This window comes from Crocodylus porosus, unplaced genomic scaffold (assembly GCF_001723895.1).
Source record: "Crocodylus porosus isolate Cpor-Errol unplaced genomic scaffold, CroPor_comp1, whole genome shotgun sequence".
NCBI classification, from domain to species: domain Eukaryota; kingdom Metazoa; phylum Chordata; order Crocodylia; family Crocodylidae; genus Crocodylus; species Crocodylus porosus.
In genome coordinates, this window is record NW_017728943.1 from 49,214,084 (window position 1) to 49,233,455 (window position 19,372).

The window sequence follows — 19,372 nt, forward strand, 5'->3', positions numbered from 1 at the left end:
AATATTCTTCATTAAAACACTCATGTCCACAGCAGGGTAAAAATAAAAAACAATAGAATAGACCCACTATCAAAGCTGTTATTAAAAATGTTGGGTTTCAATTTTTACTAACATAATACATTAAACAATATGCCATTGAACTACTTCCTCCACAAAAAGCAAAATAAAAAACCCATTCTTTAGCATCCTGTTTAGAGGTCCCTGTTCAGACATTCAGAGCAGCAGGGACAAGAAACAAACAAATGTTTGTGATGTCAACTCTATAAACTCATTCTGAGCAGACCAGTTCTCTTTCCCAGCTTTCCTGTTGTGCTTTTCATCTGTACATCTCAAAGTGCATTGCAAAGGCACAGAGAGGCAAACCATGTCCAAGGTCATGCAGCAGGTCAGTAATAGGACTCACAGCAGAGATACAAATCTCCCAATCCCGTGACGTGTCATCTTGACTGAACAGCTTTCTTGTAATCATGGAATCATAGCAAATAGGGCTGAAGGTCAAGGCAGGACCATCTGTATCTCTTAAATATCCCAGCTGAGTGTTTGAACTAAATTAAAAAACTGCCAAGGGTGGAGATTCTAGAGCCTCTCTCAGTAATTGCGTCCTCTTCTTAACCAGCCGTATAGTTAGAACATTCTTCCCAGTATCCAGCCTGAATTTCCCATGTATAATATACATCATCACCCCACTCTCAGTTGAACACCTCTTGCAAGGTGGCCAACTGCCTTTGTCTCCCACAAACTTCCCATTTGCTTTAATGGCATGTAAAATCCCTCTTCAATAACATGATGTGCCCATTTGACCACCATGTTTATTCCAGGTTTACAGTCATAGAACTAACGTAATTGAACTGGAGTAAGCTTAATGAATGAACTGAATGAATTAAGCTGTGTATATGCATGCCTTGCAATGGGTCTTCCAAGATATACCTGGTGCATGGATGAGTTCAGAACACTGGAGAGATCAGGGAAGGAGGTTGTATGTATTTGCCTTGCTGGGAATTTCAGGAGACAATAAACAATTTGAATAAAGCATATATTTATTATCTACATTAAGTGCATCTGTTTGCTCTGAGCAGAAACCTTTTAAAAAATGCATGATGCACTATATATGCTATAATGTTATGGAGGGTGAATGCAGAAAAGTTTCATGTTGCTTAGTTACAGAAACAATAAACATAACATATTTATTGTCTCTAGTTAACCATTCAGCACAGTTCTCTAAAGCATTAGCTGGGCTTATTACAGCATAGGATATTATTTTTTAATGTTTACCTGGAGACATTTATTGCTCAAGCCCAGCTTTTATTAAATGTAGCTTTTCACCATACCAGATACATTTTATTTTTATATTTTAACAAACAGCCATAAGCAGTATATATTTTTTAAATCTGTGCTTGTAGAGAACATAGTCACAGGATCACACTCCTTTGCCATGGTGGTGTCCTTCTGCTTCCCACTTAAATAAAACTTTGTGGGCATTTCTCTTTATTGAAAAAGAAATAGCTGGCTATTGGTTAACACATATCAGCATCTGTCATCATCATTGCTGTCATCTTTTTATTTGTATTTTGGAATCTCAAGTAACTGATCTTGCCATCCTTACTCAAGACCAAGGAACTACACAACCTCAGAAGTCCCATTAAGATCAATGCTAATGATGGCACACTTGCATCTCAGATGAGTAAGATTTGTACTCTTTGAGGTAGTTCCTTCCATCTTACAGATGGACAAACAGAGGCTAAGGGAGCTTACATCACCCAAAGTCTCAGTTTTAAATCTGTTGGAGCCAGAGTAAAACATGGGTTTCCTGATTAAGAGTTCTAGATTCTAATTGCAAATTGTTCTGCTTTCTTGATCTGCAGGTTAGATCAAGAAAGCAGAGGGCAGAAACACCTGGTTTTGTTGTGCATTTACTTTGTACAGTACAATTTGATCAAAAACATGACTTGCCTACTTCCCTTGAAAAAAACTTGAGTTCTTGAATGGCAAAAATTGCATTGACTTAAGTGGGACCAGAGCCAGTAAAACTGAATAAAGCATCAGATTATCATAATGGCAATAAGTTATTCTTTTTGGATAGTTGGACCCATGTCTAGCTTCTTTAAGGCTGTATCCTACATAGCACTGGTTTGGGTTTTCCTCCTTTAATGACACTTTAAGGAAGCCAAATGCAATTGACATAGTTTGAGTGCAGGCATTTGATTAGCCTTGAGATCTAGGGATCAGTGAGAAGTAACAAACCTGCAGCTTGAAGCTCTCAGGTTATATATCCTATCAAACCTAGGCCATCGCTCTTTGGACCATTGTCCATTTATTCCCTGCAGGAATTGTACAGTTTTATATTTGCTTTAGGATGAAACTTCATAAGCAATTTTTTAGCTCACCCTGTTTCATCTGAAATAGCATAAAAATGTACATTTGGCAGTATTTTCTCAAGTCTTTTCTATATAGACTACGTCCTGTCCTTGTGAATATCTTCTACTAACTGGGGCTATATGAATAATTGATGTTTTGGAGTAGTGGACAAACTAGAAAACCAAAGAAAATTTCACTTTGGGTCTCTGTTACTGTTCTCTTCATGGAAACAACAACAAAACCTACAAATATTTCATTTCAGGTTAAGTGAACTTGTTAGTTTAAAGCTTTCTAAGGGTGTTGTTACACATTAACTTAAATATGTGTTGAGATGCTTAAAACAGGAGTGCCCACACATTAAGGCACTGAACACATGCTGTAGGCCCTCTGAGCAGTTTATGCATAATCATAAGCCTCTTCCAGCAAAGATTATCTCTCACTGATTTTGAGCAACTCATGTTGCAGTCATGTATGACTGCTTCACAGACCCCAAACCAGTTAGGAGTGATCCCTCAGCTTCCCAGGAGGAACCACTCCCAGCTTCTCTATCTTCCATCACAGTGACAGTGAAAGTAGCTGGGAAGGCACCTTAAGGTGAGAATCTCCCCCTTGGGGCTCCCCCTGTCTCCCCCTGCCCCCACATCCACATTCTCGCCTGTGATTGGTGGTACAGTCCTGGGGGAGCGAACAAGGAAAGGGAACCCACCTGTCCTGCTGGCACCACTGCTTCAGCCCAGACAGTGGCAGTGGTGTGGCAAGCAGGCATCCCTCTGCTTGCTCCCCCAGGACAGCACTGGCAGCCACAGGTAAGAAGGAAGCTGCTGGTTGGGTTTTGAGTGGGGATCTGGGATGCCTAGGAGTGCCAGGGGTGTGGGAAGCTGACCTGATCTAGGCTGGCAGGGGGGGCAGATGGCACACAACGTGATGTCCCTGATCTGGCCTTGTGAGAGAAGGGATAGGCAGCACAGTGTGGCAGGCCTAATCTGGGGCTATGGGGGCGGGCAGCACATACCACCTACCCTTCACCTTGCAACCCCAAGTCAAGCCAGCCCATGCTCTGCATACCCAGATCATGCCCTTCCTCTGACATCTCAGCTCCCCACTCCCAGCTTACTTGTGGCTGTCAGTGCTGTCCCAGAGGAGCAAGTAGGGAAGAGACACCCACTCATCACTGCCTTTCTCTGGGCTGGCCTGAGCCCAGAAAGCAGCAGCAGCCTGGCAGTGACAATGACCAGGCAGGAGGAGCCCTGAGGGGCAAAAGGGGATTCTTGGGGTGGGGGAGGGTAGAGGGGGAATTCCAAGGGGCAAGGAGGGAGCCTTGGTTGAGGGGCAGTGGGGGTGGAGGGTTGTGGGCCCAATCTGGGCAGTGGGGCAGCCTGGACCCAGTCAGGGCAGACAGCAGCTGATGGGCCACGTGAAACCCAGCCCCTGAGAGCAGGTAGGCTGGGCAAGCCCAGAGCCAAGTTGGTTCCTAGTCATGCCTCTGCTTGCCAGCCATCTGTTGGTAATTTTGCATTTAACTTGCTATGCACATTACAGGGGTCTTAACCCTTAAAGTGCAACTGCTCAAAGGACACTCTAACACCAACTAAAATTAGCACATGCTAATTGTAAGATGTCACTACACCCTAAGTGTGCTTTGCGTTTTATTTATTCAAACTAAAGTTCTGTACATGTAAGGCCATATAACGACCAAAACCTTATTATATAAATAAAATATTAAACGGTCAGAGGGGCTGAAATGGCTTTTGTCTTTCCAGTTTTCCCCTAAGGATTGTGCATTGCATGGACAAATGTTAGTCATAGTTGCAAAAGTTGTCCATTTTTCTTTATTTAGAACAAAAGATGGAGAAAAGGAGAAGATACTCAGTTTGAAATGCTCAATGGTTCTCTATTTTCTTTCACTAAAAGGCAAGATTTGGGCTCTCTTCTTTTTTCAATGTTTCTCTTCTGTTTCAGGATTTCATTGTTATGATATGGGCTGGATTGTGCCCAACAGGTACTAGGATCTGGTACAGAGCTAGTAACCTAGGGAAATTTTACAGGTTATTGTACTTGAAATTTATTGGAGATGCAAGTAATTGAGTACTCACTGCATTATCCTTTCAGATGGTTCTACAGCCTTGCTTCCACTCTGTCCCTTTTATCTCTCTTCCTGTGCACTAGCCTGAAGAAGTTCCTGAACTCAGGAGACCTGCAGAGACTATATCTGTGGGATGCAAACCTGCAGAGAAGCAAGTCATATTCTGGCTGCATACAAATATAGAGACCGTGATCCATAAATATTTATGAATGTTCAAAGTTTGAACATGAAAACCCAGTTAGGTATAGGAATGCCATCAGAAAAAAAGTGTGTGAATATCTTATATGGCAAATAAGTAAAACTATTCTTTTACCTCCTAACTCTTACCCAAATAGCTCAGTAAAAGCTAATTCCCATAGTACTGTTTAATTCAGATTTGCATCCCCTTGCAAGAATTTGAGCTGTACTGTCTCCATTTTTTTTTTTTTTTTTTTTGCAATTTGTGTTTTATTGTGTTCCCTTAAGCACATGTTTTGGGACATGGATTTATACAGAGGAATATTAACAAAAAGACATCCGTCTCATATGAGAAATCTTCATTTATGGATCTGCTCAAACTATTTGGTAATTCCAAGATCTAAAGTTCTCCAGTGAGCACCACAAATGCATGAAGTCCCTCAATGACAAATTTTGCTTTCAGACCTCGAATTTTTTTAAAGATAGGTAAAGCTTTGTGTAACAGATATTTTCTCAAGTCATATAAGAAAATGTGCAAACATAAATTCTTCTGATGCCAGTTCAACTGGGCTCATAAAGCTGCCTCAAGCTTTGCCTGTGGTAAACCTCAATAACACTCTTATTAACATCAAGAGCAAAATTCCCACTGCCTTTCTTAGGCAGAACGAAGCTCACCTAATAATCTGAAGCATTTGGGGCCAAACTACTTACCGTTTTAGAGAGCTGTCATCCCTTACATTGGAGAAGTGATAAGATGAACACGTATACTTTTTGAAGACGTGAAAAAAATGCTACTCCTTGTGATATAAGCAGGGTGGCTGTTTACATTTAGCAAGTTTTAAGGAGTAATATTTTGATTTAATCTGACAAAGTACTTCACCACCTAGAGGAAGTGATATTTGTTAATTTAGAATTTGTCAACCATGGTAACATAGGGCATATTTATTTTCTGCATTTACTAGCATTTATTCGTGTTAGCAGAGTTTGAGTTTAGACCTGAGGAAGGGCATTCGATGCTCAAAAGCTTGTCCTGCAACTCTACCAATAAAAAATATTACAGAACAGAAGGTCAAAAAGGAGTGATTCTAACTGAGAAGTGTTATTCTTAGCCTTAAGACTAGACCCGACAACAGCATCTTTAAATTTCATAGATTTCATAGACATTACGGCTGGAAGGGACCTCGGAGATCACCGAGCCCAGCCCCCCACCCAAAGGGCAGGAAGTCAGCTGGTGTCATAGGATCCCAGCAAGATAAGCATCCAATTTGCTCCTGAAGGTGCTCAGTGTAGGTGCTTGAGCCACCTCCAATGGCAGGCTGTTCCAGACCTTGGGGGCTCGGACAGTAAAGAAATTCTTCCTTATGTCCAGCCTGAAACGGTCTCGGAGTAGTTTATGACCGTTCAACTCGTCATCCCTTGGGGCGCTCTGGTGAGCATTCTCAAATGTTGATTGCATTCTTAAAACTTTTACTTTTCTCTTACATAATGTCTCTGTGTATGTGGATGTGTGTGTGTGTGAGAAACTTGCTTATGAAGGCAGCTGAACTTTCTGAGGAACTATCTCCAAACTGTGAAAGAATAGCTTTGAGCTATAAGAATTAATAATGGATTTCATCACTTGGCATTGTAGGTGCCTTGACTGGTCCACAAACCTATATATATACACACACATATCTACACACACACATACTCATAGATTCATAGACTGAAAGGCTGGAAGGGACCTCGGAAGATCATGAGGTCCAGCCCCCCCGCACCAAGCAGGAAAGATAACTGGGGATCAGGTGATGCCAGCAAGGTGACTGTCCAGTCTCCTCTTGAAGATCTCCAGGGTAGGTGATTGCACCACCTCTGGAGGGAGCTTATTCCACAGTCCAAACACCCTGACTGTGAAGACATTTTTCCTAATGTTAAGCATAAATTGGTTTTCCAGGAGTTTGTTGCCATTATCCTAGTTTTCCCCAAGGGTGCCCTGGTGAACAGTTGCTCACCACACCCTTGATCACTCCCTTAGTATAGCAGGAGTGTATATGTTGGGGGGAATGAAAGGGTAAAAAAACATTCAGCATTTTTATACTAGTGGTATAGGAGCACTTTTAAAGGACTCTAATGTGGGGCCTCTCCAAACTTTATTAACCTGAAGAGCCTTTGAAGTGAGGGGGCAGAATCTAGTCCATTGATTCTTATGCTATGCCTATAAGAACTAGGACCTTTAAATGTATGGTTCGTGTCTTATTTCTCTCTCCCTCCTTCTTTATGGGAAATTGTCCATGGATTTTTTTTTTTTTTATCAATCTATCGATTGCTAATACATTTTGATTGCATGTCTTCTGTGGGTTTTTTGACCAGTGAAGGCACCTATGATGCCAAGCAGAGCTGACCCTAGTAGGGTGTGGGACCCAGGGCAAATCAGCCCATGCAGAGCCCCACCTCCACTCCAATCCCATGTGCCCCAGACCTGAAGAAGCTGGCACCACCATTAGCAGTGGTGGTGATGGGGGGGAGGGAGCGTGTAGTAAGCGACTGGATGCAAAGCCAGCGGCGCAGTTGCCACAGCCATTCCACCCAGCTCCACGGGGCCCCCCAAAGTGTGGGTTCTGGGTCACCCCAATTCACCCCTCCCTAGGGATGGCCCTGATGCCAAGTAATGAAGTTATAGAATCATAGAACATTATTAAGTCTTATAAATGTTATTAGAATTTTTTTTTTTAATATTTAATTAACAAACCTCAAATGTTCAGAACATTGGGCGCAGCTACACAAGATGTTTATGGCAGAGCTGCCTAATTAGCTCCACAGGAAATGTCTCAGTGACTAGCCTCCCAGCTAACCCCACACTGGAGCACCCTTCTGCCCCAGCCAGCCCCTCCACAGAACATTGAGCCAGGTTGCAGCAGTCCCGGGCTGGCAGGCTGACCCCCCAGGCTTCCTGCCACCCAGGGCTGCTCTAACCCAGCTTAACACGCACATTAAGACAGAACAATAAACTCCAGTGTGATATGTGCTGGAGTTTATTATTCACCTTAATTTCACATGTAGCTACACAGGTAATGCATTTTACAGTTCAGTCACACGCTTCATTAATGAACAAAAATGAAGTATTTCAAAACTACTAACAAGAAAGAGGCTGCCAAATGTCATTGACACTCGGGGGTGGGAGGGTACATCTACACTTTCAGTAATGTGCTACAGTTACTGCAGATTAAATTTAGTACTTGGATAACCAAGTACTAAATTGATGCAGAGTTACTTGTGGTACTGCGCAGTAGGCTAAAGCTACTTCACAACAGCATATTAGCACAGTTTTTGCCCAGCACACTAGTGTACTATGCAGTTAGCATCTTGTGTAGATGCACCGAGGAAGAATCAAGCAAATTAGTACCCTTTATGTCTGGGAATATCTGCATTTACATTTGAGATAAAGAACCTAAGAATGCAGAATGCACAGTAAATTGTGTTATTTTTATTATATTTGCAAATGGCTAGATACTTTAAGTCTGTACACGGAGTGGGATGTGGTAGTTAAAAGCAGTATCCAAGCTGAGTCCGCTACCAAATGCAAGATCAGCTCAAAGACAGCTGACGAAGATCTGATAGGAAGAGAATGTCATCAGGACCAGACTAGGGTTGTTATCTAATTATACTCCAGGCAGAAATAAAGAAGGATTTAAGAGAACGAAAAGAAAAAAAAGGGAGGAAACAATGTGGAGAAGTAATGGAGAGCATGAATGGGAGACAGAAGCCACCAAATAATTCAGATAAACTTTGGGTAGTTTTGTTTTCCCACTATTAGTAAATATTATTGTTTCCAAGGCACTATCGTGCAATTGCTAGGATATTTCTGAAAAGCCATATTAGTTATTTTGTTACAATTATGCACTTACTTATGGTAATATCATATCCTGGCTTGCATATAAACATATAATTCTGGTGACCATGATTGTGATCTTACAGTGACTGTACATTGTGTATTACACTCATTTTATAGATGCATAGATTAGTGTCATAAAGGACTGTTTTGATCATGAAGGCTGACTTCCTGTATAACATAGACCATAACACTTTCTAGAATTAATTATGATTTGAATGACAGCATATATTATAGAGGGAAAAAATCTAATCTTGATACAGTGATAGTGTGTTGGTAACTTGTTCCAGCACAACACTTAATTCATTACCCACACTAGTTTTAAATAAAAATTGCAACCAACCAACAAGTTTTCAAATCTGATTTTTGAGCTTCTTCCTCCAGCTACTGTGTCATGTTGTACCTTTGCATGCTAGACTAAAGAGCTTTCAGCTAGCACCTTTTTGTTCCTCATATAAGTACTCGTAGTCTACCCATAGTTAAAAAAAACTGTTTAACCTCCTCTTTCATAAAATAAATAGCTTGCACTCCTTTGGTCTGTCACTATAAAATATGTTTCTAGTCCTTATCCCTTCTCATGGTTCCTCTCTATTGCCTCTCTTAATTTATCATCTTCCTTGAAATATAGACATGAGAATTTTACATTGTATTGCAACAGTGGTTGTACCACTTTTAAATAGTATAATCTCCTGGATCAGAGTCTATACACCCCTGTTTATAAATCTAATTATTGCATTGGCCTTCTAACCACAATATCAGTCTGAGAGGTTGTATTCACCTTATTATTAAATGCTATTCCAATTGTCTTTCTGAGTCATTGCTTCCCCCGATCTAGAATCATAGAATCAGAAAAAATGAGGGTTGGAATGGAACTCAGGAGGTCATTGAGTCCAACCCCCTGCTCAGAGTAGGACCATCCCCAACTAGGTCATCCCAACCAAAGCTTTGTCTAGTACCCCATTCTGAAAGTATGACCTACATACCTTGCTTAAAAGTTTGCCCTAGCTTTTGGCTGTATTGCAGTGCATATTTGTTTCTTGCACCCAGATTACCAGGTGATCCAGATTGCTGTGTGTCAGTGCCCTCTTGAATACTTATTAATTCCTGATTTTGCTACAGTGTTCAAAATTTATCAGGAATGATTTTATATCTTCTACACCACTGATAAAGGTGTTAAATAGTGAAGAGTCAAGAATAAATCCCCCTGAAATATGAAATTAATACTGTATCAGATTGTTTTCCTCTCAAATACAGAACAGGGATATTTAACACATTTGCCTTTTCTGCCCAGTTTTCATCAAATAGTGCCTGATGCCGTTGTTAGTATTCCTCTTGGTCCTATCATACTTTAAAAATTGCTTAACATTGCTCTTTATAGTTCTTAAATCGTTTATGCATTGATCTGCCCATGCGCCTTTTTTGCTTCCTTTATCAGTTTTTTACAGTTTCAAGCTTATAACTTATATTCATTGCTATCTCCTGAAAAAATTCCATTCTATGTGTATAATAACCTTTTTATAGCTGCTTTTATTCATCACTAAGTCAGGTTATGTTTTAATAATAACTCTCTTTCACACACTATGCCTTTTAGACCATCTAATAAAATACTCTTAAACAGTTCCCAATAATCATTCATATTTTTCTGTTTTAATTCTTTTTCATAGGTAATCTGGGTCAGTTTTGAGAATCTGGGCCTTCTCATATACATATAAGTCATAAACCAAGATACATAGTATGATTTCTTATAATGATCATATTATAATATAATTTGCTGTAATAATATTCTCTATGTTGTATGAAATATATTGTAATACATATAATAAAATATATTATTATATTATATACACCAAGTGTATATACTACTGGTTTACCCACTTCCAGTGAAATCCATGCATGATCACTTGTTTTAATTCTAGTTTTAATACTATTCCTCTTTATCTGTCCAGATGAAGTCCCCTACAAAATTCTCTCTACTTGCATTCTCTCTACAATATTAGATGCTCTACTTCTTGCATTAGGAAAATGTCATGTATAATGTTTACATATTTTGAGGATGTTCTAATACTGAGAGCAAGAGACTTCCAGTGTTTGTCACTCATTTTGAGAACTTTGCATGGCATTTTTTCTCACACTCATCCTAAGCACTTAAGGAGTTGGTCATCCTGTTGTCTACTATGGCTTGATGTTGAGTAGAAAACATCAGTTTTTGCTGCCTCTAGTGTTTAGGCTTTTAGGTCCTTGATCAATCAGCATTCAAGATCACTGCTTCTAAGCTGTTTGTGACTTGGAAGCAGATAATGCTATTTTTGACAGTTTCATTCACCTCTACTTTTTGTCCACTCAGTCCTTCCTACAAGGTTATCATTATTAATTTTGATATTCTAATCATGGGAACTTTCCAACAAAGGTACCTTTAAATACCACCTAGTTCAAATTTATCCACATAAATGTGCATTTTTTCCTATCTTTACCCAGGATCCCAGCACTGCATACCACTGGATGTTGACAATTATATAATACCTTCTGTGTCTCTTGTTGCTTTGGTTCCTTTTGTTCTCAACATCATGATTTATACTACATGGAGGCATCTACACATGTGCTTTACTGTGGAGTTGACTAATTAGCTCTGCAGTAAAACATGACCATCTACACACGCAATGCTATTTGGCCAGAGTAAACTAATTAATTCCACCATAGGGTAGTACTGCCCAACACAAGTACTATCCTATGGCGGTGCAATTTACTCTGCCACAACACACATCTAGACAGTATCTGGGGCTGGCTATGGCATGAGGGTGCTACAGCTTGCGGGGGGTACCTGACAGACAGCTAACCCCGCACTATAGCACCCTCATGCCCCAGCCAGTTCCTCCACAGCATGTTGAGCTGGGGCAGAGCAGCTCTGGGTTGCAAGATGGCCCCCTGGGTCCCCTGCCCAGCAGGGCTACACTGCCCCAGCTCAACATGCTGCAGTGCTGGACACATGTGAAGACGCAGCTCACAGGAACAATACATTCTGGCATGAACTGCATCAGAATTTATTCAGATGGACTGTTTGCACATGTAGATGCAGCCAGTGAGAGCTCATTTCTTCCTCTGATTCACCTTCCTTTTTGCTTTTAGTCTAACAGGGTGAACCTATATGTGCCTCTTTTAAGGACGCATAGCCTAAAATCGCCATGTTTAAGGCACATTAAGGGTTCATGTCTATATGCGCATCCCCTTAATGCTCCTTAAAAATGGAGATTTAAGGCTATGTGAGCCTAAATTTGATGCCTCCATAAAGCAGGTATCAAATGTAGGCATAAATAGCTAAGTTACATTAGCAAACATGTAGACACACTAATGCACATGAACACAGTGTGTGTGAATGGATACATACTACTAATGCACATTAATGTATCTGTATTTGTGCTAATGCAACTTAGCTATTCACACCTCAGTTTAATGCACCTTAATGCACATTAGCATGTCCATGTGTAGATGCGTGGCTAAATCTCCTTAATGTGCCTTATGTAAAGGCACATTAAGTTTAGGCATATGTAAATACATGTGTAGATATGCCCATAGTTTCCTAACTCGTCCAACTCTTCAGTCCCTAGAAAAATGGTTTTGCACAGGCCCTTCAAACATTCAACCACAGTTTGGAGACAGTTCCTCAGAAATTTCAGTTGCCTCCATAAGCTATCTACAGTCAATGAGGTATTAGAAGAAGTACTGCTTTTGTGCCAATATTTACCATCAGGAAGGGATCACTGCCTACTGATTTCAGAATCCATTTTAATTTTAAAGTAATATCTCAGGTCTTGGCTCCAAGAAGTCAGTACATCATTTCATTGACTCTCTGTTCCTTGCAGAATGTTCTTTAAGTTTTACTAGAACTCATGACAAGGAGTGTCTGTCTGTCTTTGATATCTGTACATGCATTCACATCTTGTAGGCTGGACTGAGCAGCCATCCACAGCTATGCCCACATAGCTCTGTGTTCTGTTTGATCAGATCAGTTAAGACCTTTAATTCCTATAGTTTCCATGCTGAGAACAGAAAAATGACTGAATACTTATAGATGCATATTCTAGATCTTCCATCTGGGGGCCTTAGTCTTCTCTACCTCCAGTTTTATAGAATGCTTCCTGGTCCTCTTACTTCTAAAGCAGTAGTTCTCAAGCTTTGTAGACTCAAGGCAATGCTTGGAAAATGCATGTTCTTAGCTTTCACTCATTTTTTTTTACTACAGAAAAATAATAGAGTAATTCTTCTGTTGCAAGGAAAAACACAACAGGTCAGAATGTTTTTAACACTATTATTTTCTATTTGAATTTCTGGGCTTACCTTGTGAATCATGTTTGCACACCCAACAGTGCTAATATTACACCACACTCTGCAGCACTCGTGAAAGGATCTGAAGGCACTCTAGGGTGCTATGGCAACCTGGTTGACAATTATTGTTCTAAAGTTTAGAAAAGATTACCAAGATTTCTCCCTAGTTCCTTGGAAATTAGTTCTTATATGTCTCCAAACTGGGGTGATCAAAACTGCAAAATCTGAGTTTCAGGAACTTTTCAGTTTTGTTGATGTTCTGTAATGTGGGGGCATCTACACAGGATGTTTACTGTGGAGCTGCCTAATTAGCTCCACAGTAAATGTCTTAGCATCTACATATGCAGAGCTATTAGGCTGGAGTAAACTAATAAACTCTGCCATAGGCTAGTACTTGTAAATACAAGTACTATCTTATGGTGGAGGTTTTACTGCGCAGCAGCACACATGCAGATACTGACTTAGCTGGCTGGGGCAGAAGAGTGCTTTGGTACAGGGGCTGCAGCACGTTGAGCCAGGGCAGAGCAGTCCAGGCCAGCAGCCTGAACCCCTGGACCCTGTGCCAGCTGGGGCTTCTCCAATCCGGCTCAATGTGCTATTGTCCCAGGCACATGTGTAAACATAGTGCCATGGAGCAATAAACTCTGGTGCAATATGTACTGGAGTTTACTGCATCGCACTAATATACACATCTACATGCACCCTATCTATACTTTTCCTCTCAATTTTTTTTCTCAGCACAACAAACATCTTTCATTTCAGGGGAAATCCCTTCTGGTTTCTGTTGGCAAAGAAAACATGGCACAATTGTTGTACTATCACTTTTCCATTGCTGGCCATCATAGTACTGAACACAGAACAGGATCTGGAAAGCCTTTTACCTTTTACTACCTCTTTGAAACTACACTCCCGCTAACCTGTTTGGGAGTTTACCTGACAATTCACTGTAGGAAATACTGATTAATATTAGGGTAAAATCAAGTTCAGGGTCATTTAATTTCTATATTTATATAGACTGATTTGTATGTACTGATTTTTCACATTTTGGGCACAAATTTGTGTTAAAGTTCTTGTGAGAGGAACAGCACTTCATAGGGCTATATCCTGAAAGAGATTCCTTGCTTGTTTTGCAGACTTTATGGTAGCTGACATAAAGTGACATACCCCCATTTAAATCAGTGGAGTTGCAATGATTAACCACACTGGGGATCTGTTTCTTTCATTTTAAAATCTTCTTTTAATGTTAGACATGCTTTAGGGGGCTAAAAAGAGATTTTAACTTATGTCACCACTATATTTCTTTTATACTAATAGAGTTATGAAGTTGCCCAAGGCATATACCATACCTTATTGATTCATTTTATTGATTAATTTAACAAGATCACAAATACCTGTTAACATCAATGCCAACTGAGTGACTCGTAAATACAACACTTCTGTCACTGGTAACACAGAAAACACCATACCATCAAAATAAGCTGAAAAACAGTAGAAAAAACATAGCATTATTGCTTGGAAAATAACTGTTTCATATCCAGCTTCTCAAGGGTTATAAGTACAACAAACATGTGATTTAATACCGGGACATTTGTAATGCTGGTCCATTAGATTTATAGCCAGTGCTGTATTTCAGTTTTATTAAATAATCTCCACCCAGACTCTGATGAGAAAAATTCAGCAATATATTTTGCTTCCAGTTTTACTGTCTCTGAAATTGTCCTGCTTTTAGTGTGTCTTTATATCTATGATACTGAGTTTCCTATTGTATTGTCTTATGACTAACATAGGTAGTATTATTCTCAATTCCAAGGGCAAGTCAAAAGGATCCTGAATAACTGAAAAATGTTAAAGTATAGAATCTGACCTTGATAGGTTTTATATACAAAAGTTGAAGACTTAAGAAAAAGTGATAAAGGGCTTAGAGGAGCAAGAAACCTAATACTTCACTTACATCAGCAAAATGGCTGTGCACAGGAGGCTTTTAAGCAATCAAGTTTATACAAGCTAATTTGCAACTGAGCACAAATTATGTTCAGATTCTTTCAGATTCTTCAAATTAACTCTTTGGATATTTTTAGAGAAGTACTGTTTAGTTTAATCAAAGATATTACTAAAAACTCACTCAATGATGAGCTATCTCTTTACATCTGTCTGCCTATCTATCTATCTATATATATATGGGTCTGTGTAGATCAATTAAAAACATAAAATTCACATATATATTCACTAACACCCTTCGCTGCGATTTATTTATTTTTACTGGTATTTATTGACACTTATGATCAGTTAAAATACTTGAGATCACCTTTGTAATCACTGTGCTTTGTTTACAGGTTGTATATAAAAATAATGATGTCAGGTTGGAATTATCTCGACTAGCCAAGCAAGGAGATCATAAAATGAAGATTCACGGTGTTGTGGCATTTAAATGTGAAAACGTTGCAACTTTGGATCCCATCACATTTGAAACACCTGAGTCTTTCATCTCTTTGCCAAAGTGGAATGCCAAGAAAACAGGCTCGATATCATTTGACTTTCGCACAACTGAGCCAAATGGCCTGATTCTTTTCAGTCATGGAAAACCCAGGCACCAGAAAGATGCCAAACACCCACAAATGGTGAAGGTTGACTTTTTTGCTATTGAAATGCTTGATGGTCATCTTTATTTGCTGTTAGACATGGGATCAGGTACTACTAAAACAAAAGCCTTACAGAAGAAAGTGAATGATGGAGAATGGTACCATGTAGACTTTCAGCGGGATGGACGAGCAGGTAATATATATATATATTTTAATTACAATTCATTTTTTATTTTATTCCCCTGATTTAAAAAAAATATCAGATAGATTTGATTGTTGGCTATGCATAATGTTTCTAGTGTTAAAGTTGTACATCATCTGATAAGTAAGTAAAGGAGATGTAATGAATCATTATTGTCAGGTACTGAAACACAACTGATTTCCAAGTACAATATGTTCTCTGAACATTTACTGGGTTATTGAGTACTAAATCTTGCAAGTAAATATATCATCTACTCGAGACAGAGAGAAGGAGGGAGGGAGGAAGGAAGGAAGGAAGGAGTCCCTGTCTTCCTGATAATCACTTTCATCATCATATTTTCAGAAGTAGCTGAAGTGGCAAATTGCAAGTGTAAAAAAGCAAGTAAACAAACAAAAGGAGACTATAAGTAATTGCCAGCACACTGAAACTGATTACTATAACCATAGGAACAAATCAAGATTTCCAGTCATTGGTTAATAGATCTCACAGTAATTAAGAGGCATGCTAATGAATGATAAACAATACATTGTACCGGATACCAGTAGAAGTTGGAAATAAATTACTAATGAGTAAACATTGCTAGTCTTAGACCTCTGGCAGAACATGCTACATTTTCAACTAATATATCATGTAATAAAAATGGCAAACCAGCCACAAACCTATTCCACATTAAGTGTGGAACAACTTTGTAGTTGCTTTACAGGATGCTTTAATTTACAAGTGTGGCATGTTATCATCAAGGGTAACTGGGGAGCCCAACTTGGGAGTTGCTCCTCAGTGCTGGGGTTGCCTACAGACCCATTTAAGTTTCCTGATGTTCAGGAAGCCAGATACTGGGGAGCTGGAGACCTCTAATGCTAGGCTTCCTGGATGCTGGCAAGTTTTAAGGGATACATGGGGAACTTAGATTGGGGAGCAGTTTCCTAATGCTGGGCTCCCTGCATGCCAGCAAGTTGAGAGGGTGCATATGGACCTTGACTGAATGCACACTTTTAAAGTTCCTGGTACATGCAGAGCCTGGGATCAGGATGCATCTTTATGATCCCATAAATGTTTAATAGGCACATAGGCAGCCCTGAACTTTAAGATGTGCAACTTTTAAAAGTCCGGGTATGCAGAAAACCTGGGATTGAGTACCTTGAGCTTCACTGTGCACCAGAAAGCTGAAAGAGACAGGGATCCAGTCACCAGTGCTGGGATCCCTGAGCCCCGATAGGCAAGTGATGGAGTCTGAGGAACTTTATCCCAGATTGCAGAAATCTCACGTATTGCCAGCTCTTGCATGTCTGACACAGCAGGACACATGGTTTTTCACATTTGAGATAAAATTCTTCAGATCTTGTTGTGCAATAAAATTAATGTCTGCCAGAGCCTTATTCATATTAGGTTGTATTTTACTCAACAAATGTTGCCACTTATATTGATGTGATTATAGATTTCATATATTGCCCCTAACTCTCCAGTAAAATGCCTGCTAGTGAAAGTGTCTTTATGTTTCAATAGCAGTTGGAATGCATGCTGGCTTCAGCAAATAATCGATAGCCATTAGTTATAAGACCATTTTAAGGTCTGTGCTATAGTGCCTCTTGTAAGTATGATGTGAAAAGTTCATGCCAATATTCTGCTAAGAGTAAAATGAATCTAGATGTTTAAAAAATGGAATAATGTACATCTCAGCAGTACATAATACGACTGTAATCCATCTCATTGAGAGATTCTTGAGAAATATACCACTAGCGCACACTTAAATGGTTTGTGGTTTATCCACATTACTAAAACAGCTAGATGGAATTCCAGCCTTAATTTATGTACACTTTGCAAGTGTATTATTCTAGCTGTATGGCTGCAAACCTAGGAAATGCCTCCTTTGCTCCCCCTTGTGGATCTTGTATTCCTGTCTATTCCTCCAGGCTTCTTGCTTCTCCATCTCTTTGTTCCCTTCCATCTTCTCTTTTACCTTAGGTTGAATTTGGTTACTGCTTTTAAATTTCAGCCAAAGTTTGTTCACTTGGTTGCTATGAAACTGCTTTGAAGCAGAGTTTAAGAAATACCAACATCTTTCAAAATCAGTGAGAATTTAAATGCACCCAGTAGCTTGTAGAGACTGTCATAATTTGTTAGGTTGAGGTCCCTGCAAAAGGAATGATTATACTTGAAAGTCAGAGCTTCAAACATATTCTCCAAATTTTCAGATTAAATCTAATTAATTTAGATGTCTTGGGAAAAAACAAACAAACCACTAGTAGCCATTAGATTGTCAGTGAACCTTAACTGTGTCTGCATAATTGTAGTCACAAACAAGGGAAAGTTAATTTAAATCTGAACTGAAAATCAGGCCACAGATTTAATTGTATTAATCTACCTTGTTTCATGTCACTGTTACTTATTTACTCCTCTTAAGGTATCAAATATGCTCAAAAACCTCAATTATGATTGAGTATCCAGTGGTTATGTTATTTACACTGAAGTCATCATTTGAGTCTTCCCTTCTTAAAATGCTGTTTCAGTGGTTGAAATGAAGCAGTAAAATCAAGCTACAGTCATGCCCCTGGGACACTATGAAAAGTAGAGGTTATTCCTATGGTTACAGCCATCACTATTCTGAAAAAAGATGCATTATAATTGTTTACATTTGGAGATATACCTCTAAACTTTAATAATTACATGATGACTTTGCCTTGCAATTTTCATTAAGAACCAGAGGAGTTAAGGGTAATGCTAAGCTACATGAAAATCTTTGAAAACTTGCAACTATCTAGGCTAATTTCAGGAGCAGTGTGTACCAGAGGAGCTTAAAGTCAGTGTGTGAAAAGTGTTTTTAAAGATTTAGCCATAGGTAATTTTTGGGTGTAGTTAGTGTGCATTATGGGATTTTAAAATGAAACTGGTAAAGAGAGCTATGAGCAAGAATGAGACCTTTAAATTGTCTGTTACATAGGGTTTTCCTTTTTCCTTTTCTGCTCTTTATACAGAGTAAAATAATTGTACTGATTTTACTCTGTAATGGAACTAGTTAGTTAGTGATAAATAATGGGATAAATAACCAGAATATTTATCAAAAATCAGAACCCAGCATGAACATTCTTCATCAATTGAATAAATGTGATTGTTAGATTGGCCAACTACTGAAATTTTTGCTGATTTTCTTTGGGGAAAGAGTTTGGGTGGGGGGGGAGAAGGATGTTGAGGGTGGTTTTTTATAGTAGCAAATTTCCCATTTAATCAATGAAAATATTGCCCGAATAATAGGTAGTGAAATTTGACCCAATAAAAACATATGATAAGCATGTTAAAAAGCAGATCACAGCATGTTTCTGTTTTGTTCAAGTGGAAAAGAAAGTATTTTAATATATCATGAGCTAGATTCTATTAGATTTACTCATTTTTGGTGATCCTTTGCAGAATTCCTTGATATTAGCTACTCAATATAAGTAAGTATGGATGAATTGGAACTTATGAATAGGCACCTTTTGTCGTACTCCTGTTCCAGCCAAAACCAGTAAGCAGTGAAGATCTGAAATAGTAGTAGTTTATTTACAGTTTTTGCCAAAACAGTAAAATAAAATGGACAATACAAAGCATATACAAATAAAATAACATCATTTTATTAATCTTATGTCTTACTAAAAGCATGCACTACGATTATGCATTCTACCAGTTTACACAAAATTCAGACAGAACATAACGTATAATGACAAAAAAGAAAAGGAAAAATGAAGCAGTGAACAATAAAACAAGACAGGAAAATTCTATTTGATTTTTGCCCTTACAGTTCACAAGTATAGCAC

At 39.0% G+C, this 19,372-nt stretch overlaps 1 protein-coding gene across 27 annotated transcripts in view; it reads left to right on the top strand.

Annotated features, from left to right (window-relative positions):
• Window positions 1-19,372, top strand: part of NRXN1 (neurexin 1) — a 1,194,206-nt gene that overhangs the window by 517,399 nt on the left and 657,435 nt on the right. For all 27 annotated transcript variants that reach the window (XM_019549307.1, XM_019549308.1, XM_019549327.1 and 24 more), the window contains one exon: window positions 15,137-15,575. In XM_019549307.1, the coding sequence (XP_019404852.1) occupies window positions 15,137-15,575 (439 nt within the window). The remainder of the gene's footprint in view (window positions 1-15,136; window positions 15,576-19,372) is intronic.